This window comes from Pan paniscus, chromosome 5 (assembly GCF_029289425.2).
Source record: "Pan paniscus chromosome 5, NHGRI_mPanPan1-v2.0_pri, whole genome shotgun sequence".
Lineage (NCBI taxonomy): Eukaryota > Metazoa > Chordata > Mammalia > Primates > Hominidae > Pan > Pan paniscus.
In genome coordinates, this window is record NC_073254.2 from 62,091,897 (window position 1) to 62,117,903 (window position 26,007).

The 26,007-nt window shown below is 34.5% G+C and overlaps 1 protein-coding gene and 1 pseudogene across 2 annotated transcripts in view; both read left to right on the forward strand.

Annotated features, from left to right (window-relative positions):
* Nucleotides 1–26,007, forward strand: part of CD2AP (CD2 associated protein) — a 146,293-nt gene that overhangs the window by 114,835 nt on the left and 5,451 nt on the right. For both annotated transcript variants that reach the window (XM_008958677.5, XM_003833191.6), the window contains exons 12-17: nucleotides 273–438; nucleotides 3,709–3,851; nucleotides 10,575–10,687; nucleotides 12,338–12,439; nucleotides 13,537–13,718; nucleotides 16,790–16,853. In XM_008958677.5, coding sequence (XP_008956925.1) covers nucleotides 273–438; nucleotides 3,709–3,851; nucleotides 10,575–10,687; nucleotides 12,338–12,439; nucleotides 13,537–13,718; nucleotides 16,790–16,853 — 770 coding nt within the window. The remainder of the gene's footprint in view (nucleotides 1–272; nucleotides 439–3,708; nucleotides 3,852–10,574; nucleotides 10,688–12,337; nucleotides 12,440–13,536; nucleotides 13,719–16,789; nucleotides 16,854–26,007) is intronic.
* LOC103784117 (dnaJ homolog subfamily C member 17-like) lies at nucleotides 1,598–2,339 on the forward strand (annotated as a pseudogene).

The window sequence follows — 26,007 nt, forward strand, 5'->3', positions numbered from 1 at the left end:
GAACATAATAAAAAGCAGGCATTATCTACTAATCGGAAGCTTATCAGTGGTTTTCCTCTCTACCATAATAAACATTTTTTAAAGTTATTTAGGATTATTAAATTAAAATATAACTTTAAAATAAGTAAAACAGTGCACACGTTTACAAATACAGAGAATGAAAGTTCATGTCTGCCTCTGTCACACTTTTCCAGCCTGATACAAACTTTTGGAAATAGAAAAACCTAAATAATTTTGATTGTTAATAACTTGTGAAATATTTTTAATCTTAGATGAAAAATCAACACTGGAACAGAAACCTTCTAAACCAGCAGCTCCACAAGTCCCACCCAAGAAACCTACTCCACCTACCAAAGCCAGTAATTTATTGAGATCTTCTGGAACAGTGTACCCAAAGCGACCTGAAAAACCAGTTCCTCCACCACCTCCTATAGCCAAGTAAGTTTTACCTAATTTTGAATTAGCTTATTGATTTACTCACCTTTGACCTTAATGGCTCTATTGCCTTTCTAAATCTCCAGGTATGTTTTTTCTTATTTTTCAATTATATTTATTTTTAAAATTGACATATACAATTGTGTGTATTTATTGTATACAACATGATGTTTTAAAGCATATATATAATTCATTGTGGAATGGCTTTGGTAACTGTGATAACCTCACATAGTTAACATTTTCATGATGAGAACACTTAACATTCACTCTTAGCATTTTTAAAGAATGCAGTACATCACATTAACTGCAGTCACTAAAATGTACAATGGATTTCTTAAAACTTATTCCCTCTATCTAACCGTATGTATTCCTTGACCACATCTTCCCACTCCCCTCCAACTCACAACCACTTCAGGCTCTGGTAATCACCGTTCTACTCTCTATTTCTATGGGATCAACTTTTTTAGACTTCGCATTTGAGTGGAGAACATGTGGTATTTGTCTTTCTGTGCCTGGCTTATTTGACTTAACATCCTCCAGATTCGTTGATGATGTGCAAATGGCAGGCTTGCTTTCTTTTTTTATGGCCGAATGGTATTCTTTGTGTATATATGCCACATTTTCTTTATTCATTCATCCATTGATACTTTAGGTTGCTTCCATATTTTGGCTGTTGTGAATAGTGCTGTAGTAAACATGGGAATGCATATATTTCTTTGACATATTGATTTTATTTCCTTTGGATATGGACCCAGTAATGGAATTGCTAGATCATATGATAATTATCTTTTTAATTTCTCGAGGGACCTTTGTAGTGTTTTCCATAATGGCTGTAGGAATTTACATTCCTATCAGCAGTGTGCAAGGGTTCCCTTTCCTTAAGATGCTCACCAACACTTATTATCTTTTATCTTTTTGAAAAGTTAAAGTTTATTTTAATGTTGTAAATAACATCCAAGAAGAATATAAACATGTTGAAAGCTGGATATGTAAACAAAGATCACAGGCAGGTTCTGGGAATTTTATTGGAGCTTTGGTTTTTAAAGTGCATCAGTAAATTCCCAGGGTGCTAAGCACTATTCTGTTGGCTGTGCCAACAGTCCTCATGCATGCTTAAAACACTTGGGGGAATTATAGTACAAATCCAGTCAGGGTTGGAACCATGGCAAACCAAGGACTCTTAGAGATGGACCTGTTCGTGCTGCTAGGCATCATGGAGAAAGCAGCAGACGAAGAGGTGAAGGAGGCTTATAGGTAGAAGGCCCTCTCCTGCCACCCAGACAAGTTGGATAATCACAGAGCAGCTGAACTCCTCCACTAGCTTTCTCAGGCCTTGCTGCAGCCAGGGCTGCATATGATGATGTTAGAAAAGCCAAGAAGCAGACAGCATAGAGGACCCAGAGGCTTGATGAGAGAATAAAAAAAGCTAATCATGACCTGAGGCCCAGGCCCAGGTGAGTGAGAAGGTGGAGGAAAGCTAGATCACCAGGACACTTGAGCAGGAGATTGAACATCTTAGTGAATAGTGTTCATGGCAGCTGGAGGAACAGCAGATGATGTTCCAGGAGCAGATGTGCCAGGAACTTGACTTGAGATTAGAAGTCAGAAAATACTGAAGACAAAGGAACCCAAAACTAAAACTGAAATGGAAGTACAGGAAGGATGAGTCAGAAGGCAGTTACTCCAAAGGTGTCCTCTTGTGGCTTTTGCAAAAGTATGGTGGAATTCTCAACCTGGTGCTTTTGAGTAAGAAGGCAGGTACTGGTGTCGTGGAGTTTGGGACTGTCGAGGCTGCAGAGATGGCTGTCTGGAATAAAGTTGGCCTGGGTGATAATCCTTGAAAGATTTCCTCTTTCAAAGGAGGACTCCAGGGTGCAGTGGGCCCCAGCCACCCAGGACAGTGAAGGGACCCAGTGGTGTCTCTTCTTACCACATGCAGCAGTAGTCAAGGAATGGCAGCCCATTTAGTCTCCTGCCACAGCCTTCCTAAGTCACAGCCCTTTTTAAAACATCACCAATAAACTTTAAAAGCAAGAAAGAAACAATCCCATCAGAAACTGGACTAAGTACATGAATAGACAATTCTCAAAAGAAGATATACAAATGGCCAACAGGCATATGGAAAAATGCTCAAAGTCACTAGTTACCAGGGAATACAAATCAAAACCGCAATGTGATACCACCTCACTTCTGCAAGAATGGCCATAATCAAAAAATCAAAAAATAATAGATGTTATCATGGATGCATTGAAAAGGGAACACTTGTACACTGCTGGTGGGAATGTAAACTAGTAGAACCACTATGGAAAGCAGTGTGGAGATTCCTTAAAGAACTAAAAGCAGATCTACCATTTGATCCAGCAATCCCACTACTGGGTATCTACCCAGAGGAAAATAAGTCATTATATGAAAAAGATAACTTGCACATGCATGTTTATAGCAGCACAATTTGCAATTGCAAAGTATGGAACCAGCCCAGATGCCCATGAATCAATGCATGAATAAAGAAATTGTGGTATATATATATACCATGGAATACTACTCAGCCGTAAAAAAGATGGAAAAAAATGGCATTCACAGCAACCTGGATGGAATTGGAGACTCTTAATTCAAGTGAAGTAACTTAGGAATGGAAAATCAAACATTGTACGTTCTCCCTAATATGTGGGAGCTAAGCTGTGAGGACACAAAAGCATAAGAATGATACAGTGGACTTTGGAGACTTGAGGGAAAGGGTGGGAGGGGAGTGAAGGATAAAAGACTGCACATTGGGTACAGTGTGCACTGCTCGGGTGGTGGGTCCACCAGAATCTTAGAAATCACCACTAAAGAGCTTATTCATGTAACCAAATGCCACCTGTTTCTCAAAAACCTGTTGAAATAAAAAATAATCTAAAATAATAAAAAAATTAAAAAAACAGGAGCATTCTGTACATTTTGATTTAGCTCTCACTGTTGCTTACCTTCTAGAGTTGTCCTTCTATTGTTGCAGTTTAATTTTTAAGTATTATTTTTAATATTTTCTGTATACTAATATCTGTTGAATGTTAATTTTATGTTCATAATAATTTTCTACACTTACTAAACTGTTCTCACATTTTTTATTTTATTGTGATCAGCCTTAGGAGAGAGTTTTGCGTTTATGGAAATGGTTTTACAGAACAGAAAGTAATCGGTATTAGGCCATACAATCTTTAATGTCATTAAATCACAATTAAAAAAAAAAGTCATGTTTCATACTAGTGATTTTTGCGTGTTTTTTTCTTATTTCAGGATTAATGGGGAAGTTTCTAGCATTTCATCAAAATTTGAAACTGAGCCAGTATCAAAACCAAAGCTAGATTCTGAACAGTTGCCCCTTAGACCAAAATCAGTAGACTTTGATTCACTTACAGTAAGGACCTCCAAAGAAACAGGTAAGTCAGCATGGACAGCGGTGGTGCATTTAAAAAAAAAAAATTGTCAAAGAAACTCTTTAAGAGATATATTTATGCAATTTGTGTGTGGATAAAGTTGGATAAAGTTGAAATTACACAGTTGAAATTTGTTTAAAATTTAGCAGCCAAAGTAGAATAATAAAAGAAGATAAGTAAAATTTTTATGGTCCTTACTGATCAGACTTTATGGTTTCTTACTGATCAGAGGACTGAAATAGATGTTAAAAGATGACCCATCTATTACTCCCTCTTTATAGTGGAATGACTGTACTACCCAATGGAGATATGAATACACTTTAGTTTTAAAAGTTTAAAAATGAGATGACGTAGACTTTCAGTGCCAGCATTAGATTATATTTCATAGGACTTTAAATTTCTCCTCTTAATCTAGAGATACTTTTATTTCCAGTGTAGGAAAATATGCTTTTTCTAACCCTTTTGCTAATTTTTTTTTAAGCTTTAGGACTGGTTTTTCAGCTTACTGATATCTTTGTCTAATGTGTACTTCCTGTTTTTTTAATACCTATTATTATTTGTAAAATGTAAAACTTGAAACGGAGAACTCTTGATAGTTTTCATTATTAAAGGCATTGTGCCTTCATTACTTTCTGGTAATTGTTAATATTTTGTATAGTGCTTTGCATTTGTGTTTAGTTTTTTTGACTTTTTCAAAGCACTTTCTCATGTATGTTCTTAGTTTAACTCTAGGAAGCAGATGCTTTTTTTTCCTATTTGGTGTCTAAACAAAGTAAGCTACAGACACATTAAATAAGCACTATCACATAAATCAAAAGGGAACTCTAAATTTTCATTTTTACTGTGATATTCTTTTAGGAGATCTTAATATTTTAATTTTTCTAGCTTCATTGTTACATTTGATGTTTACATTTAAAGTTCAAGGGCAGTTACACTTAGATATTTTTTATTACCTTATTATAAAATATGCTATTACATTTCAGGGTTTTTCAGGTGACCTTATTCTTCCCTCTTTCAGTTTGCGAATGCAAAGTTTCTGACTTAAAGTGTGGCCTCCTTTCAGTCTTTTTATTTGAACATCTGATAGATCTTTTTGTCATACAGTTGGATTCCCCTTGTTATGGATGAAGCTATATTTACTACTAATTTCTGGGAATTGAAATGTTGATTGTATTTTAGAGAAATTCATTGAAATTTATTCGGTATGTTTTATATGGTGAAAATTATCCTTATTAATTGTTTGATAAACAGAAAAAGAATCCTCATGTTTTAAAAAATCATTCTTTTTTATTGAGCGTATCAGTAAATAGAATTTGATCAGTTCATATTGTTTTCTGTTTGGTTTAAAATATAGCTAGAAATGTGTTTCATAGGTTATAGTTGAAGAAAAGCAGATTATTTGCCCAGTTTTAACTCTGGAAATAAAAAAGTTATTGCAACTATATTTTAAATTTTCACAAATTTGGGGGATCTTTATCACATAAGTCTTTAAATGTTGATGGAGTCCCTTTGGGAATTGAAGGAGTAAAATCTGGAATCCACATCTTGCTTTGTATTCATCTTGAATGTTTTACTTAGTTTATGTCAAAGTAATGGAATTTTTTTTTAAATTTAGGTAAATTACAACATTTTCTTTTTTTTGAAACTTTTTCTATATAGTGTCACAACACACTGCCATATTTCTAGTAAAAATAATATATGTAATAATTTCAAACTGTTGATGATTGGAAAGTTCTGTTTTTACTTGGTTTGGGGGACCCTATTTCTATCTTTTATACATAGCTGTTATTTACTCCCTATATAGTAAACAGAGACTTTGTCGAACAGGGCGTGAAAACATCTTATTTCTGATTTGTTCTTTTCTTTAAATAAATAAGGAAATAATCTAGAGATGCTGAGACTTAGCCAAGTCAGAAAACTAACAGCTACTTTCAGGCTGCTGTTCTTTATTCCTTCCACTTAATTATACTACCTTTGGTGTACTATACTTAGGCCCTGTAAAGTTCAGAAAATACAAATGTTGGGAATTTAGTCCATGTTAACTGTCAGATTATTCACTGAGCAGGTTTTATATCCTCAGTCGTGTTTTAGGCACAGTTGCATGCTAAGATAAAAGGCATAATTGGTAGAAGTCAGTAGTGTATGTCCTAAACATTAATTCAGAGATTCCTGCTACCTTTTTAAATTAGACGATCATATGTTCCTAATATTAGTAATATAAAAGTGTTCTACCTCTTCTGTGATGTTAATACTTTAAAAAAAGTATTTTGGCTCAAATACAGCCTCAAATATAATGTGTGAAACTAGCCTTTTTAATATGTTTTAGAAAGTTGAAAACATACATGAAAAACTTATTGAAAATTTCATTATTAGGCACCGTAATAATTTGAGGTTAAATAATAGAAAGTACACTGACTTTGCTGTTAATAAAAGGGGTTTTATTTACTAGTTGATAGCTGATAGCAAGTTTCTTAATGTTTTTTCCCTTAACTAACAATGGAATGATTTAGTACATGTGTATGTCCGCTGGAATACCTGACATGGAAGTTATTACAAATGTTATTTTTCCTTCTTTCCTCCCTCCTCCATTGTTTTAAACCCATCCCATTTTGTTTTTGTTCTAATCTATAAAGGATATAAATCCCTGACTCTATTCTCAGATATGATTTTCTTATTTATAAAGTCATATGTAAACATTTATGTGTATATATAAACTATGTATATAAATACAGACTGACTTTTGTACATGTAAGAAAGGCATATACAGAACACTCAGATTTTCTTTTTTTAATGACATGACATAACTTTTTAGCTTCTTCATATATATTCTCATATATAATGTAGTTTTATAAATATCAGAGCTGTTAAGAACCATGCTTACAATTTTTTTTCTCTATTACAAACACTTCCTCAAAAATTGGTTTAAGGAAAATCTCAGTGCCACTACTAATTAATAATAAAGCTTGTGTGGTCCACATATTTCTAAAATCATACATTATCTGAAAAGTAAAATTATCTTTAACTTAGTTTTAAAATGTAAGATAGAAAATTTTATAGTAACAAAGCTGTTATATTAAGAAAGCCCAACTGATGAAGTTTCCTTACAGTGTAGTATTGTTTTTCTGTGATAAGATTTTCTATGATTAAAAGGCAATTTCATGCCTGTGATCACAGCACTTTAGGAGGCCAAAGCAGGAAGATTGCTTGCATCCAGGAGTTACAGACTAGCCTGGGCAACATAGTGAGACTAGCCTGGGTAACATAGTGAGACTGTGTCTCTACAGAAAAAAAAAAAAAAGCTGGGCATGATGGTGTGCACCTGTAGTCCCATGGTGTAGCTACTAGGGAGGGAGGCTGAGGTGAGAGGGTTGCTTAAAGCTGAGAGTTGGAGGTTGTAGTGAGCCTTGATCATGCCATTGCTCTCCAGCCTGGGTGATAAAGTGAGACCCTGTCTCAAAAACAAACAAACAAAAAAGCAATTTTAAAGAAACACATTATTCGATGGAAGCATTCATTGTTGAATAAGGAAACACATTTGTTTTTCTTCAAGTTTATTTGATATTTGATAGTTGATCTATTTTTTAAAAATTACTTTTCCAATATTTCTCATTTCTTCCAGAAATAATTTATGGTGGAATTTTTCTAATAGGTACCTGTTGAGTAGCATATACTATAAAAAGTGAGCCTATATCTAAACTAGAATTTTAAAAAATTTAGTTTCTAATAGTTTCCTTGATCATACCATATTAAAGACTTGTAAGTACCATATAAGGCATTAGTGAATATTTATGTATGAAATATTTTAAAGATAGTATTGAGTCATATTTTTATAGTGAGATATTTTAAAGTAATATTTAACATATTTTTCTTCTTTGATACCACAGAATTAAAATTGCTTTTCATCGTTGTAATTTCTATCATGGGCTAAAGACTAAAACTTGACTAAAAGTTGATTTAGTTATAACTACATTATGAGATGTCAACATGCTGATTTATTACTCTGGCCTCTTAAAGCACCAAGCCATCCTTTTGGAAACTGTCTTGGTGTTCAGTGAGTAATAAAACAGGACTTTCTAGCTTAATGCATATTGAAATTAATACTAATATTAATTTTTCCCTTTGAAAGACAAAGGAATAAACCTAAAACCTAATATACATCTTGTGTAAGTTAGATAACCTGCAAATAGTTATATGCCAAACATTGAAATGGTTTTATTCATTCTACAGCTGTTCTTTTTTCCTGTTTTGTAAAATAATTATTTTGGTTTAGTCTTTTTTCTAGACATTCCTATCCTTGACTTTTCTTTCCAGATTTTGTTTCCTAGCCTGTTTGCCATGTTTCCCTTCTTACGTGTCAGGAAATTATTCTACCCTTCTCCATTTTGGTAAGATGAAAGTTTATAAAGCAATCAAAATAGTATTTTCAATATAAATAGGTGGTGCACATTGATTTTTCTTTGTAATTTTACTGAAAGTGTACATGTCTGTCTGTCTATTTATTCTAACCCTTTTGGTTTTCCATTTTTAGATACAATGAAATTCATTTTGGAAAAGTTTCCTGATTCGTTTAAAATATTCTTTTGATAATATTTTTTAAGAAAATTGGCAACCATAAAAATCAGTTTATTTTCTCTCCAAATTGGATATTTCATTTTGCTTTTTAAAAATTTTCTGTGTTCCTGGCAACGTGCAGATTGTAAGAGGCTGGCAGAGTGACAATGTGATTGCAAAAGCTAAATGATTGTCGTGCCTGTTATGCCACGTGTACAGTGTAAATCCATTGTTACCCCTCTTAGGTAAATTTAAAAGCATTTAGATATGTCATGAGTCCAAAATGTGCACTGTTCCATTTTGCTAACCTAATGGCTTAAATGGAGAACCTGAGAGAGTTTTAGAATAGTAAAGTTACTTGTCTTGGTGTCATAGTTCAAAACTGGACATACAGAAGACATTTTACATAAGCATGATGTATAATTTTGTAAATCTATGTTTTATTTACCCTTTCAGTTTCATTTTTCTTTGTCTTTTCCTGTGTTTTTCTGTTTGTTTCTTTTTCTTTCTGCAAGTTGCTTAAATATGCATTTGAAAATAATCTCTACAGGCTAAAATGATTGGATTGTACTTGTTAAGGTTTTTTCTTTGTGGGTTGTTAATGCACACATCAGTGTAAAAGCAATTTTCACCCTTCAAACTACGACATATTTTAACATCTTTTAAAAATACTGATTGCTTTCTTTATGATATTTACAAATAACATGACATTTAAACATATATTTAAATTCAACCGCCTTCAGATTATATAATGCATTTTTCATTGTCATTTATTATTATGGTTTGTTATATTTCATGATTATTTACAATTATCAAAAGACTCAAAGCAAAAATCAAGCATTTTAGAGTATCTGTTTTAATGAATCAGCTTAGTTGATACAAGTGAGAACACACAAAGAAATTGATAGAAAAAATTATCAGCAAATTATTCTAGTTGTTATAAAATGCATATTACCGAACAGTGATGCCTCTTTTTCTGCCCTACCTTTGTGTCCTCCATCCCTTAAAAGCATTTTCTAAATAAGTTGATGAATAAGTTTTGTGGGCAGTGATGATGAGTATCTTTAGATCTTTTTAAAGAAACAAATAACTGAGTTAGAACGTATAAATATCTGACAGAAAGTATTATAAACATCTAGGCAGATGGTAATGTGAAGAATTAATACAGATCTGGACGATTAGACCAAAGGAATCTGCTATTAGTTAGAACATTTTGGCTGTGGTTAATATCCTGAGTTTGGAATCTGGGGTAAAGGAAGGTTATATTAAAAATGGAAGTATCTGTAGTAGTTTATTTACGTTTTGGGTTCTTGATTCATATATAGATATCTGGGCTTTAGAGTTAAAGAAATTTCCTTTAGCAAGACTTTCTGAATCATCTAGGAAAAGGCAAAGTATTATATATCATTGTTTTAGAGTAGATTTGTCCTTAAACCCAAGTTACCAGGTCAAAGGTCAGCCAGCCTTTGATGATGAGGAAGTAAGTTGGTAATCCATGTAGCTTTTTCTTTTTTTTTTTTTTGGTATCTGATTTGCGTTAGATTTGTAGCTGTCTTATGATTACTAAACACGATAATGTCTAAACAAAGGTGCAGTGAACTATAAACAGTTTGAGTCCCACCTAATACTGTGCACATACATATACACATAAAGGTACATTAAATCATGCTTTTGCTTTATATTGAGAAACACAAATCAAAAGTGGCAGGGTGCCAGATAAAGTTTAATTCTTAACATTTGAATATTCTACTTCTTGAAGTTCAAAACAAATTTTACATGCTGATTTTCCGAGATCTTTTAATTTATTATGAGTTTAAGAAGTAGATCTTTGTTAGGAACTTAAGATGAGTTTTTTATGCTACTACAGTTTGTGATACAGATTTATTTTTCACCAAGTACTTTTTGTTGAGATCTAGGTCTCCATTGGAAACAACCTTTATAGTGTTAATACAGTCATATACTAATATAAATGTATCAGGTAAAGAGGATTTTTTTTTTCTTTTAAGGGCGAGTGTTGTTTTCCAAATGCATATGAAAAGCACAGGTCAATTTGTGAGTTCTTCAAAGTAGTGGTACTCTTTTTAATTTACAGTTTGTCCAAAAACTGAAACATTATTTTTTACCTTTAAAAAGGTACAGTTCTCTTAGTAAATAATGTTTATTTTTATTTTCTAGATGTTGTAAATTTTGATGACATAGCTTCCTCAGAAAACTTGCTTCATCTCACTGCAAATAGACCAAAGATGCCTGGAAGAAGGTTGCCGGGCCGTTTCAATGGTGGACATTCTGTGAGTTCATCTAATTGTCGTAAACTACAGTAGATTTAGCAAATGCAGAGTCCATTGGAAGGTAGAGGACTTATAGCTCTACCTAAGTTTGAAAATCAGGAGGATAGCTTTTATACTCAAGTGGCAAATGCTGGTATTTAAGGAGATAGAGGGAGAGAGGTGTGTTCATTCCAACAGGGTCTGGAATGAAAGGTTACAGAATCAGAAGGAAATTATCATGAGGCTATAGCCACAGAGCACAGGGTCAAAGGGTGACAAAGAAAGAACCTGTTTAATTTATCTTTCAACAACAGTTATTAAAATTGAGCAGCAGATACTCACTTTAGGAAAGATTGAGAAAATTTTTTCCCCTGAAATAGTCAGTGTTTTTTTTCTTTTCTTTTTTCTAAATTTTTAAAATTAACTTCAGCAGGTACATAATAGATTTGTATATTTATGGGTTATGTGAGATATTTTGATACAGGCATGAAATGCATAATAATTATATCAGGGTAAATGCGGTATCCATCACGTCATGAATTTATCTTTTGTGTTACAAACCATCTAAATTGTACTCTTAGTTATTTTTAAGTGTACAATTAAATTATTTTTGACTAGTAGTTACCCTGATGCTACCAAATACTAGGTCTTACTCATTCTTTCTACTTTTTGTACTCATTAACCATCCCCCCATCCCTACCGCCACCGCACTAACACCCTTCCCAGCCTCTGGTAACCATCTTTCTGTTCTCTATCTCCATTAGTTCAGTTGTTTTAATTTTTATAGTGAGCATATGCAAAGTTTGTTCTTCTGTGCCAGGTTTAGTTCACTTAACATAATGAACTCTAGTTCTATCCATGTTGCAAATGACAGGATCTCATTCTTTTTTGTGACTGAATAGTAGTCCATTGTCTATAGTTACCACATTTTCTTTATCCATTTGTCTGTTGATGGACACTTAGGTTGATTCCAATTCTTGGCTATATTCTTGTGAATAGTGCTACAGTAAACATGGGAGTGCAGATATCCCTTTGATATACAGATTTCCTTTTTTTGGTATATACCTAGCAGTGCTGGATCAGATGGTAGCTCTATATTTAGTTTTTTGAGGAACTTCCAAATTTTTCTCCATAGTGATTGTACTTATTTACATTCCCCCCAACAGTGTACGAGGGTTCCCTATCTCCATATCCTTGCCAGCATTTGCTATTACCTATCTTTTGGATAAAAACCATTTTAATTGGGGTGAGGTAATAACTCATTGTAGTTTTGATTTGTATTTCTCTGATGATTGTTGTGAAATATTCATTGTTTTTGTAGTACTTGTCCTCATGTCTAAATGTATTAACTTCTTTGTATGCTTTTTCTACATTGCCTGGAGTACTGGTGGTACTGTAATGTTAATATATTAACTCTTAAACACTATAGTACTTTTAAAATTACCTAAATGGAGAAAATCCTTGCTGCTAAGAGGCAAGCTGTTTTTGCCCTCAACATATGCAATGTGTTATTCAGCTTGAAAGTATATAGCATCCTATTAATAATAATGGGATATCAGCAACAGTAGCAGCTGAAAATCCATAAAGGTTATTTGCTTTATTATCCAAAGACTTACTACCTTTTCTTTTCTCTGGTCTATCATGTCTCTTGACTTCTAAAAAATCATTTAGCCAACTCACAGCCCCGAAAAAATCTTGAAGTTACCAAAAGAAGAAGACAGTGCCAACCTGAAGCCATCTGAATTAAAAAAAGATACATGCTACTCTCCAAAGGTGAGGTGCATTGTGGTCTAAGGTTTGTTGACTTTCTGGGATTCTTTGTGGACATCAAACATAGGGAATTTAAGGTGTTCTTTAGGACGAATTATTTTTTCTGCCAAGAAATGAAATAATTGCTGCTAAAAAATTGAGTTGTTTAGCTTCATCAGACTATTTTCTGCAAATGTTTTTGAAAGAGCTTACATTTTAATTGAATAAAATAAATATTACATATTTCATATTTTTTAAGGCACAGATCTCTGCATCTATTTTGTTTCTTCATTAAACATATATTCTTAAGGTCAGGAATGAACACTTGTATAGTACTTACCTAGCTTGGTGCTTAGTACAATAATTAAGCATTCAGTATAAACTGGAATGAATGGCAGAATACTGTATGTCCATGGATCCTTTCATCTGTTACATGTGTTAGGTGTCTTGTCAAAATTTTTACCATTTTTATTTAACATAGTTTCACCACAACTGAGACATAGATTTAAGAAGGTCATTTAGGTTTCCTCCCAAATTATTTCTTGATTTCATTTCAGGGCATTTTTGTCAGCATTTCCAATTTATTAAATACACTTAATCTGATTCTCTCAGCTGTCAGCAGTCTATTGAAATTTTATTAAAGTGACTTTATATTTTTTTAGTGAAATAGTTAAGGGGTGTCAGGCTATGGACTCATTTTAGTGACTCTTCCTGGACCTATTAAATTGTTCAAAATTACTTTTAAGTGAAGCTCTTTGGACATTCCAAACAATAAGTATTGAATATGGAAGATCAAAGTAATACCTTTATAATGCTGTTACATTCTTGCTCCTGTTTCACTAGGCAAACCATCCATAATATACATTTGATGGATTTTTCTTTCTTCCTTTTTTCTTCTGTTAATAAAATTGTCATTTTCTACAAAAAACCACTAATGATTACAAATTTATTCTTTAGTTGTCTGGTGATTTTTCCAGTTGTGAACATCAAATTGCTTTTGAATTTCCAAATTTGCCATTTATCTTGAAGTACTTAATTGTTTTTCTTCTTGCTGTTAAAATCTTTCGAACGCAAATATAATATTAAATAAAATCAGAAATTTTTTTTTTTTACGTTTTCAGCCATCTGTGTACCTTTCAACACCTTCCAGTGCTTCTAAAGCAAATACAACTGCTTTCCTGACTCCATTAGAAATCAAAGCTAAAGTGGAAACAGATGATGTGAAAAAAAATTCCCTGGATGAACTTAGAGCCCAGATTATTGAATTGTTGTGCATTGTAGAAGCACTGAAAAAGGATCACGGGTAAGTAGCCCTTCTTTTCTCCTATGAGTACTACTTAACCCATGCATAAAGAATTTTTTTCAAACCATATTAAGTAAAAATCTAATCTGTGGCTGGGTGTGGTAGTTCGCGCCTGTAATCCCAGCACTTTGGGAGACCAAGTTTGGAGGATTGCTTGAGTCCAGGAGTTCGAGACCAGCCTGGACAACATGGCAAAACCCCATCTTTGCAAAAAAAAAAAAAAAAAAAAAAAAAAAAAAAAAAAAAAAAAAAAAAAGAAAAGAAAAGAAAAAGCCAGGCTTGGTGACACATCCCTGTAGTCCCAGCTACTCAAGAGGCTGAGGTGGGAGGATCTCTTGAGCCTGGGAAGTCAAGGCTGCAGTGAGCCGTGAACATGCCAGTGCGCTCCAGCCTGGGCAACAAAACCAAGACCCTGTCTCAAAAAAAAGTCTCTGGTATGAGCAAGTATATTTTCAAAGAAATTTTCATTAACAGTCCTTTTCTCTTTTTGGCAAAAAAGTTAAATTGGTGAAGTTATTCTAGTAGCTGGATTGTGGAAAACGTGCATACATAACCATAATTTTAGGCTAGAAATCTGGTCAGATATGATTAGTTTTTAAACTACTAGGAAAAATATTGTATTTTGGATCTGGTTGTGTATCTATACATATAGTTAACTTAGTTTTCAGAGGATTTGATCACTGTTTCTGTGAGGTTGAGTTGGACATTTATAAAATGAATGTGTTGGGATAGGTGATCTCTAAAACTCTTCCCTTAACTCTGAAAATTTTTTGATATGGTATATGTTGAGAGATACCCTAGTTGAAAGTTAGGGACTTTTTAGACTTGTTCACATTTTAAGCACAATTCTACAAAAGCCCAGTAGGTAAAATAGATTTTAAAAAAAGCAGTTAATCTAATTGAAATGAGAGTGAGGGTGCTCATCCCTTGTCTTCAAATTCCCTTCTAAAAAGATTTCTTGGAATATGGTATAAAAGTTATGGCCAAATAAAAAGTATAAAAGAACAAAAAATAAAAATAAAACATAAATGTTATGGCCAGAGGCCATGTTCCCTCTGAGCCTGATTTTATCATTTCTTTTCCAATTTTAAGTTGGCCTAAGAATCTTATTAAAAATAATATTGAGATTAACAGTATAAGGTATTTGGAGTTTGCAGAACACTTTCACAGGTATTTCTTAGAAACAAAAAAAGTATCTTGAATGACTACTTAAAAATATATGTTTTATATATTATGTATATAGAGGAGTTTATAATTTAATACATGGTGGTATTTCTTGGAATCCTTCAGTTTATCTGTTTTGAAAGATTCTTTTAGTAGATTCTGCAACATGCACATTATAAGCTGTAAGTTTACTTGTCCAGTAAATATTTATTAATCACCACCCATGTACCAGTTAGAGAATTCTGATTCGATTTTATTGTTTTACATTTTTTATACCATGTCCTGATTTTCATATACATATTGCCTGTAGGTGCTCCTAAATTAGCTCTAGAAGGGATAAAATATTTCTGATTTATATATATATATATATATATATATATATATATATATATATATATTTTTTTTTTTTTTTTTTTTTTTAAATATAAAACATTTTAGAAGTCTTTCCAAAGGGTATTTTCAATATCTTGAGTTTCTCTGGAAAAGTGAAACTGAATGGCAGGTTTTTTTTTTTTTTAATATCTAAAAAACTTGCATCAGCAGGAGAAGGGATAAATACTATTGATATATTAATAGAGAAATACTACACAGCATACAACAATAAAAGTAAGTTTCAACATCAATATGAATTAATCTAAACATTGAGAGGAGGGAGCAGGTCAGAAGCATACACGCAATCAGTGTATTTCATTTGTATAAAGTTGAAAAGCATACCAAACTGGAAAATATATTATTTTAAGAATGTATTTGCATATGGCAAAATTAGAACAACAAATAAATAATAATAAATACTATAAAACTTTTTCTATGGAAGAGAGGGGGGAAATAGGATTAAGGAAAGAGGGTCGCTTTTTGGGATATCCAAGGTACTGGTAATATTTTATTTCTTTACTTGGAGTTCAGAGGTTTTCGCTTTACTCTTATAATAGTAAATCTTTATAGCTTAGATATCACTAAGAAATTATTGCTAAGAAGTTAGTTTTGAAACATTATATAAATAATTTTAAAATTCCTTCCTTATGTATTTTTTCTTCATGAATTTTTTCTTTTTTACTTTTTCAAGCTGTTATTTCTACAGTATTCTCAAGAATTTTTCAAGTATTTGTTGAGACTGAAAATGTCCATACTTTTGATTTAGAAATTTGATATACTAACATATTCCTCCCATTCCTTCTGTCTCATTCCTCGATTCCTCCTACTCCTTCTGTCCCCAGAATAATGAATCAGCCAAACAAAAAACCTCGATATTTGAATACCAAATCACAATTATAAATATGAAAATTTTAGCAGCATGAAAATGGTTTAAAATTTGTGAAAAGACATAATATTGAATATTCACTTGAAGCTATAGAAAAAAGGACAACTATACAGAAAGATTAGAAGGGAACACGGGAAGGTGAAAAGATGAGTTAAGGAGGAGAGACTATTGGCTAGAGTTTTTGTTTGGTTTTTGAATTTTAATGTGGTATTTAATTTTTAAAAATAGAGAAAGAAATTCAAAGTCTAGGTTATGTTATCAGATAAACTGTTAACTTGCCTTGTATTGTGATGTGTTGATATTCATTTTACCAAATTGCTTGGGCTTTCAGTTTTCCAACCTGGAAAACGTATGATAGCCGAATATAGAAAATATCTTCTAAAGGTTAGATATTATTTCTGTCTTCATGAGCTGCTCTGAATTTGCTTGATTTCTTGATCTCAGATTTGTCTTGGTTTTGCTGAATTTTTAACTGTTATATTGAACCATTCTAACTAGAGAATCTTACATTTTTCTTAATTAACATTGCTATTGCCCTTAAAAAGTTTTTCCCATGAACTGGTAGGTTAGGTAACAAAAAGCCTGTAAACATTAGTCAAATAAATTATTTAATCGAAAGACTTAACAGTAATAAGTACTTTGTTTTTAGGAAAGAACTGGAAAAGCTGCGAAAAGATTTGGAAGAAGAGAAGGCAATGAGAAGTAATCTAGAGGTAATTCATTTCTTCCAGCATTGAGAGTTTAGTGAGCATAAACTGGACATGTTTTTCCCAACCCAACTGGGTAATTGGTTCCTGTACAAATTATGCTATACTACTTCAGTTGGACATACACACAATGGACTACTATTCAGTCACAAAAAAAGAATGAGATCCTGTCATTTGCAACAACATGGATGGAACTGGAGGTCATTATGTTAAGCCAGGCACAGAAAGAGAAATTGCATGTTCCCACTTATTTGTGGGAGCTAAAAAAAATGGAAACGATTGAACTCATAGAGATAGAGAACAGAAGGATGGATACCAGAGGGTGGGACGGATATTAGTGGAATTAATTAGTGGCAAGGGTATTCTTTTGAAATTGGAGTCAGTCCTCTTAAACCCTGCCTCTGCTTTATCAACTGAGTTTACATTTTGTAAATCCTTTGTTATTTCCACAATATTCACAGGATCTTCACCAACAGTAGATTCCACCTCACAAAGCTACTTTCTTTGCTGATCCAAAAGAAGCAACTCCTCATCTGTTCAAGTTCGATCCACTTTTAATTCTCATTGTCTTGCTGTTTTTACCACATCTTCAGTTCTTTTCTCCACTGAAGTCTTCAATCCTCAAAGTCATCCCTGGGAGTTGGAATCATCTTCCAAAATATTGACATTTTGACTTTCTCTTATGAATCGTGAATGTTCCTCAAGGCATCTAAACTGATGAATTTTTTCCAAATGGTTTTCACTTTATTTGCCTACATTTATCAGAGGAATCACTATCTATGGCAGCTATAGCCTTCCAAAATGTGTATCTTAAATAATAAGAATTGAAAGTCTAAATGTCTCCTTGATTCATGGGCTACAGAATGGATGTTGTGTTAGCAGACATGAAAGTAACAATTATCTCCTTGTTCATTTCCATCAGAGTTCTTGGGTGACTAAGGGCATTGTCAGTGAGCGTTCATATTTTAAAAATAATCCTTTTTTTTTTTTTTTTCCCCTGAGCAGTAGGTCTCCACTGTGGGCTTAAAATATTCAGTAAATCATGCTGTAAACAGATGTGCTGTTATCCAGGCTTTGTTGTTCCATTTGTAGAGCATAGGCAGAGTAGATTTAGCATAATTCTTAAGGGCCAAGGATTTTCAGAATGATAAATAAGTGATGGTTTCCATTAAAGCCACCAGCTGCATTCACCTAACAAGAGTCAGCCTGTCCTTTGAAGCTTTGAAGCCAGGCATTGACTTCTCTCTAGTTATGGAAGTCCTAGATGATATCTTCTTTCAATAGAAGGCTGTTTTACCTCCTTTGAAAATTTGTTTCCTGTAGCCAACTCCCATCTTAGCTAGATCTTCTGGATAACTTGCTGCAGCTTCTACATTAGCACTTGCTTTACCTTCCACTTTTATGTCATGGAGATGGCTTCTTAAACCACATGAACCAGCCTCTGCTACCTTCATACTTTTCATCTGCTGCTTCGTCACCTCTGTTGGGCCTTCAAAGAATTGAAGAGAGTTAGGGCCTCACTCTGGATTAGGCTTTGGCTTAAGGAAATGTTACAGTTGGTTAGATCTGCTATCTAGACCACTCAAACTTTCCTTCATATCAACAATAAGGCTGTTAAGCTTTCTTATTATTCATATGTTCACTGCAGTAGCACTTTTAATTTTCTTCAAGAACTTTTCCTTTGCAATCAAAACTTGGCTGTTTGGGGCAAAAGGCCAATCTCTTGACCTGCTGTGGCTTTCAACATTGCCTTCCTCTCTGAGCTTAGTCATTTGTAACTTTTTATTTAATGTGAGAGGGATGTGATTATTTCTTTCACTTGAACACTTAGAGACCATTTTCGGGTTATTAATTGGCCTAATTTTATTATTAGGCGTGTTCTGTCTCAGATAATAAGGAAGGCCAAGTAGAGGGGGAGAGAGTCAGAAGAAAGGCTGATCAGTGTAGCAGTTAGAACACACGTGACATTTATCAATTAAGTTTGCTGTTTTATATGGGTGCCAGAACAATTACAATATTAACATCAAAGATCACTGGTCACAAATCACCATTAACATATATAATTACAGTGAAAACATTTGAAATATTGTGAAAATTGTCAAAATGTGACACAGTGATACAAAGTGATCACATTGTTGGAAAAATGGCATCAATAGAGTTGCTCAGCACAGGATTACCACAAGCCTTTGATTGTAGACAATGCAGTATCTGTGAAGCACAGCAAAACGAAGTACAATAAAAAGAGGTATCCCTGTAGTTCTCTCTTCTGTGCAGTTAAGCTATTTTCATTCTTTCTTTGCTCAGGGACAGGACTGGTAGTGGTGACATATGGCTGTAGATTCACTGCCTCCCATTTAAACTTAAGAGTTTATCTTAATTCTCCACTGGTGATTGGCAATTTCGACTATTTCCTTTATCTTTCTTAGCTTTCTTTTTCTCCTTCACTAATGTTTATCTTCATTTGCATTATTCTTTCTGCATATCTCAGAGAAAGTTGTATCCTACCTTTTTTTTAGAGACTCTTCCCATTGTTTAAGTATTTCATACTCCCTTCTGTTTTTTAGTCTGCCTGATTACTTACCCTATTTCTTTTGTCAGCAGTTTGTAGAACAAGAGAGAATTGGGGACTTGCAGTTGGAAAACCTTGGCTCTTATCCTGAGAATCAACTAACTTTTTTGTTTTAAACTATGTATTAGTTAGGCTTAGCATTTTTTGCACATTATCTCATTAGACACACGTAACATGTAAGGATTATTGTTCCTATTATAAGATTGAAAAAAGTAGGGTTTGGAATGATAGTATTAGGCTACTCTTGCATTGCTATAAAGAAATACCTGAGACTGGATAATTTATAAAGAAAAATAAAATTGGCTCATGGTTCTACAGGCTGTATAGGAAGAAGCATGGTTCCTGCATCTGCTCAGCTTCTGGGGAGGCCTCAGGGAGCTTTTACTCATGGTGAAAGGTGAAGTAGGAGCACACAGTTCATGTGGCGAGAGAAGGAGTAAGAGAGAGAGTGGGAGGGGCCACGCACTTTTAAACAACCAGATCTTGTGTGAACTTACTCATCATGAAGGGGATGATCTAAACATGGATCATCCAAACACCCCATGATCCAAATACCTCTCACCTGGCCCCACCTCCAACACTGGGGATTACTTTTAATCTGAGATTTGGTGGGGACACAGATGCAAATCATATCAATGATTAAGTAACAGCAATGGAGCTGAAATTTAATTTTTATTTTTTATTTATTTATTTATTTATTTATTTATTTATTTATTTATTTATTTTTTTTAGCAGTGGTACGAACTCGGCTGACTGCAAGCTCCACCTCCTGAGTTCACTCCGTTCTCCCACCTCGGTCTCCAGAGTAGCTAGGACTACAGGCGCCTGCCACCACACCCGGCTAGTTTTATTTTTGTATTTTTAGTAGAGACGGGGTTTCACTGTGTTAGCCAGGGTGGTCTTGATCTCCTGACCTCGTGATTCGCCCGCCTCAGCCTCCCAAAGTGCTGGAATTGCAGGCATGAGCCACTGCGCCTGGTCTTTTTTTTTTTTTTTTTTTGAGATGAAGTCTTGCTCTGTTACCCAGGCTGGAGTGCAATGGTGCGATCTTGGCTCACTGTAACCACCACCTTCCAGGTTCAGGCAGTTCTCCTGCCTCAGCCTCCCGGGTAGCTAGGACTGTAGGCACGTGCCACCATACCCAGCTAATTTTTTGTATTTTTAATAGAGATGGGGTTTTGCCATGTTGGCCAGGCTGGTCTCAAACTCCTGACCTCAGGTGATCCACCTGCCATGACCCTCCAAAGTACTGGGATTACAGGCATGAGCCACTGCACCTGGCCTTAAAGATGTTTTTAACAGAAGCAACCAATCTTCAGAACCTTTGCACTTCGGGATTAAATTATACTGTGTGAACTTAGGCAAGTCACTTAACCTCCTTTAGCTTTAGTTGAGATAATTTATGTGAAAGTACTTTGTAAATTATCAGACTTTATTTTATCCTTATTTCCAACATTATCCTCTATTGGCAACTTCACTACTTTGCATGAAAATACTTGACTTTTTCCATTATTCAGAATCAAAGAATAGCCCCCATTTAGGTCTAGCTGCCTTCTTGATGTACTGCAGTTACTTTCTCTTTTCACTTGAGGTTCATTTGTGAAATATGAAAACAACTGCCATCCTCTTAAAAAAAGTCTACTTTTGTGGTCTCTGATTTTTCACCTTCAATTCAGTCTGTAACCCCTTGCATCTTAGGTTAGGTTTACTGATGCCAAATTCAAGGTCTCTTCTTCAGTGCCTGCAACAGATCACATTTTTTTACTATTGCCACCCTGTCAAAGGTTTGTCTTGGTTTAGATGATACTACATCCTATTGTCTCTAACTTCTCCATCTCCTCTTCCTTTTTTTACTTTTTTAATTTTGTTTTTAGAGACAGGGAGTCACTCTGTCACCCAGGCTAGAGTACAGTGAGTGACACAATCATAGCTCACTGCAACCTCAAACTCCTGGGATCAAGTGATCCTCCCGCCTCAGCCTCCCAAGTAGCTGAGACTACAGGCATGCACTTTCATGCCTGGTTAATTTTTCAGTTTTTTGTAGGGACTGGTTCTCACCATGTTGCCCAGGTTGATCTTGAACTCCTGGCCTCAAGTGATCCTCCCACTTTGGCCTCCCAAAGTGGTAGGATTAAAGGTATGAGCCACCATGCCTGGCCTTCCTCTTCCTTCCTTGTAACCTAAATGTAAATATTCCTTCACTGGTATCCTTGGCTTTTCTGTTTGAGCATTCACATTTTGAATTCATCTATACTCATGAATCTAATGATTAGCTCTAGTGCCTCTCCCCTCTAAATCAAATTCGTATTTTCCCAGCTTGTATCCTGTGTTTCTGGCTATTAGTCCCCCTTGGATGTTTCATCATGAACTTAGATTTAGCATGTCCCCAGTTAAATTTATCATCTTCCTTTCCTGTTCTTTTGATTTCCTGTTACTGTTGATAATTTCTGTTGCCCATATAGTCATATAGACATGGTACTTTGTACATAGTTCTCTTCTAGTTCCATTCACTTTTAGTCCTATTAGCTTTACCTCCTAATCTTTATGTCTTTATCCCCACTGTATCTGTCTTGTTCTGATGCTTATTATCTTCTGCTTAGCTTTCTTGAGTACTCTAATTCTTATCTCAGATTAACCTTTCCTTCATGGAGTACTTTCAAGAGCTTTCCATTACATGCTGAATAAAGTTCCAACAACTTACTATATGAGGTGTTTTTATATTTTGGTCCTAGCTATCTTTCTTTACTTGCTGATTCTCCATTGTGCCTCTTACAATTGATAAGTCCGAATTTTTATTCTTACTGTGTTTTCTTGGATTGTCCTTTTGCCTCATCTTCTAATGCCCACGTTCTACAGATTCTCAAGGCCCTGCTCAAACAATTACCTTCATTAAATTGATATTAGTCTGTCTCTGATTAAAAGTAATGGCCGGGCACGGTGGCTCACACCTGTAATCCCAGCACTTTGGAAGGTCAAGGTGGGTGGATCACCTGAGGTCAGGAGTTCAAGACCAGCCTGGCCAACATGGCAAAACCTTGTCTCTATTAAAAAATATAAAAATTAGCTGCGCGTGGTGGTACACACCTGTAATCCCAGCTACTAGAGAGGCTGAGGCATGAGAATCACTTGAACCCAGGAAGCAGAGGTTGCTGTGAGCCGAGATCATGCCACTGCACTCCAGCCTGGGTGACAGAACGAGACTGTCTCAAAAAAAAAAAGAGTAGTCTTCCAAATTTGCAAGACTTGTAGTTTTATAAGAGATGTATATATAATAACTTCCTATATTTTCACTGTTAGGGTATGTACTTATTCTATCTGTCTTTGAGACTGTAAGGTTGTTTGGGTAGGATCCATGTTTTTCTTTATCTTTGCTCATAGCTCCTAACACAATGCTATATACATATTAGATATCTAATAAATTATTGATAAATTAATGAAAGTGTACATGTTAAAAATATATCTTAAATTCGCAGCATGTAACGTGGTAGAAATTGAGAAATTTTTAAGCGTTTTTTGACTTTTTTCTTACATTTTATATATACATGTTTATATTCATATGTGAAAATAAGATAATGAGACAAATAAGAGGAACTTAATAGTGTTAAATTTGTATATCTGACTTAATTTGCCATAAAAATTATGACAAGAGTCAAATTGTTTCTCTTTTGGATAATTCAGTATGATTTTATTTTTCTAGCAAAGTCAGCTGTTACTTGGCCTCTCACTGACTTGTATTACAAATATATTTTTTCTTTTGTTGTGGGCACAGTTTTACCCTGTATTTGTAAAAGCACACCTAAGGCACTAAAGTTTTAGAATAATTTATTTAAAGGAGAAAGATGTTTCTCCAAAGATTAAAAGTAGTACTTTACTATAATGTTAACATTATACAGTATTATAATGTTCACTAAAAATGAACAATGAACATACAAGTGCTAAAAGAGAAACTCTAGCAATGTATTTGCCTGATAACTAATTTTTTTCCATACATTATTGGGGTACAGGTGGTATATTTGGTTACATGAGTAAGTTCTTTAGTGGTGATTTGTGAGATTTTGGTGCACCCATCACCTGAGCAGTATATACTGCACCACATTCGTAGTCTTTTATCCCTCGCCCCCTTCCCACTCTTCAACTCAAGTCCCCAAAGTCTGTTCTATCATTCTTATGCCTTTGCTTCCTCATAGCTTAGCTCCCACATGTCCATGAGAACATACAATGTTTGATTTTCCATTCCTGAGTTTCTTCATTAGAATAATAGTCTCCAATTTCATGCAGGTCACTGCAGATGCTGTTAATTCATTCCTTTTTATGGCTAAGTAGTATTCCATCATATACATCACAGTTTCTTTATCCATTTGTTGATTGATGGGCACTTGGGTTGGTTCCATGATTTTGCTATTGTGAGTCTTGCTGCTGTAAACATGTGTGTGCAAGAATCTTTTTCGAATAATGACTTCTTTTCCTCTGGGTAGATACCCAGTAGTGGGATTGCTGGATCAAATGGTGGTTCTACTTTTAGTTCTTAAAGGAATCTCTGCACTGTTTTCTATAGTGGCTGTACTAGTTTACGTTCCCACCAGCAGTGTAGAAGTGTTCCCTGATCACCTCATCCATGCCAACATCTACTGTTTTTTGATTTTTTGATTATGGCCATTCTTGCAGGAGTAAGGTGGTATCGGATTGTGGTTTTGATTTACATTTCCCCGATCATTAGTGATGTTGAGCATTTCTTCATATGTTTGTTGGCCATTTGCACATCTTTTGAGGATTGTCTATTCATGAACTTAGCCCACTTTTTGATGCGATTGTTTTTTCTTACTGATTTGTTAGGGTTTGTTGTAGATTCTGGATATTAGTCCTTTGTCAGATGTATAGATTGTGAAGATTTTTTCCCACTCTGTGGGTTGTCTGTTTACCCTGTTGACTGTTCCATTTGCCATGCAAAAGCTCTTTAATTAGGTCTCAGCTATTTATCTTTGTTTTTATTGCATTTGCTTTTGGGTTTTTGGTCATGAAATCCTTGCCTGTGCCAATAACTAGAAGGGTTTTTCTGTTGTTATCTTCAAGAATTTTTATAGTTTCAGGTCTTAGGTTTAAGTCCTTAATCCATCTTGAGTTGATTTTGGTATAAGGTGAAAGACGAGGATCCAGTTTCATTCTCCTACATGCGGCTAGCCAGTTATCCCAGCACCATTTGTTGAAAGGGGTGTCCTTTATGTTTTTGTTTGCTTTGTCGAAGATCAGTTGGCTGTAAGTATTTGGGTTTATTTCTGAGTTCTCTGTTCCATTGATCTGTGTGCCTATATTTATACCAGTACCATGCTGTTTTGGTGACTGTGGCGTTATAGTATAGTTTGAAATCAGGTAGTGTGATGCCTCCAGATTTGTTCTTTTTCCTTAGTCTTGCTTTGGTATGCGGGCTCTTTTTTTGATTCCTAATGAATTTTAGAATTGTTTTTTCCAATTCTGTGAAGAATGATGGTGGTATTTTGATGGGAATTGCCTTGAATTTGTACATGGCTTTTGACAGTATGGTCATTTTCACAATATTGATTCTACCCATCCACGAGCATGGGATGTGTTTTCATTTGTGCTGTCTGTGATTTCTTTCAGCAGTGTTTTGTAGTTTTCCTTGTAGAGGTCTTTTGACTCCTTGGTTAGGTGTATTCCTAAGTATTTTATTTTATTTTTTTGCAGATACTGTAAAAGGGGTTGAGTTCTTGATTTGATTCTCTGCTTGGTTGTTGTTGGTGTATGGAAGAGCTACTGATTTGTGTAGCTCTTATACCCGAAACTTTGCTGAATTGTTTTATCAGTTCTAGGAGCTTTCTGAAGGAGTCTTGAGGGTTTTCAAGGTAAATGATTGTATCGTCAGCAAACAGTGACAGTTTGACTTCCTCTTTATTGATTTGGATGCCCTTTATTTATTTCTCTGCTCTAATTGCTCTGGCTAGGACTTCCAGTACTATGTTGAAGAGGAGTGGTGAGAGCAGACATCCTTGTCCTGTTTCAGTTCTCAGAGGGAATGCTTTCAACTTTTCCCCATTCTGTATTATGTTGGCTGTGGGTTTGTCATAGATAGCTTTTATTACATTGAGGTATATCCCTTGTATGCCAGTTTTGCTGAGAGTTTTAATCATAAAGGGATGCTGGATTTTGTCGAATGTTTTTTCTGCATCTATTGAGATGATATGTGATTTTTGTTTTTAATTCTGTTTATGTGGTATATCACATTTATTGACTTGTGTATGTTAAACCATCCCTGCATCCCTGGTATGAAACCCACTTGATCATGGTGGATTATCTTTTTGATATGTTGTCAGATTTGGTTAGCTAGTATTTTGTTAAGGATTTTAACATCTATGTTCATCAAAGATACTGGTCTGTAGTTTTCGTTTTTGGTTACGATCTTTTCTGGTTTTGGTATTAGGGTGATGCTGGCTTCATAGAATGAATTAGGGAGGGTTCCTTCTTTCTCTATCTTGTGGAATAGTGTCGAAAGGATTGGTACCCATTCTTCTTTGAATGTCCGGTAGAATTCTGCTGTGAATCCATCTGGTCCTGGGCTTTTTTTTGTTGGTAATTTTT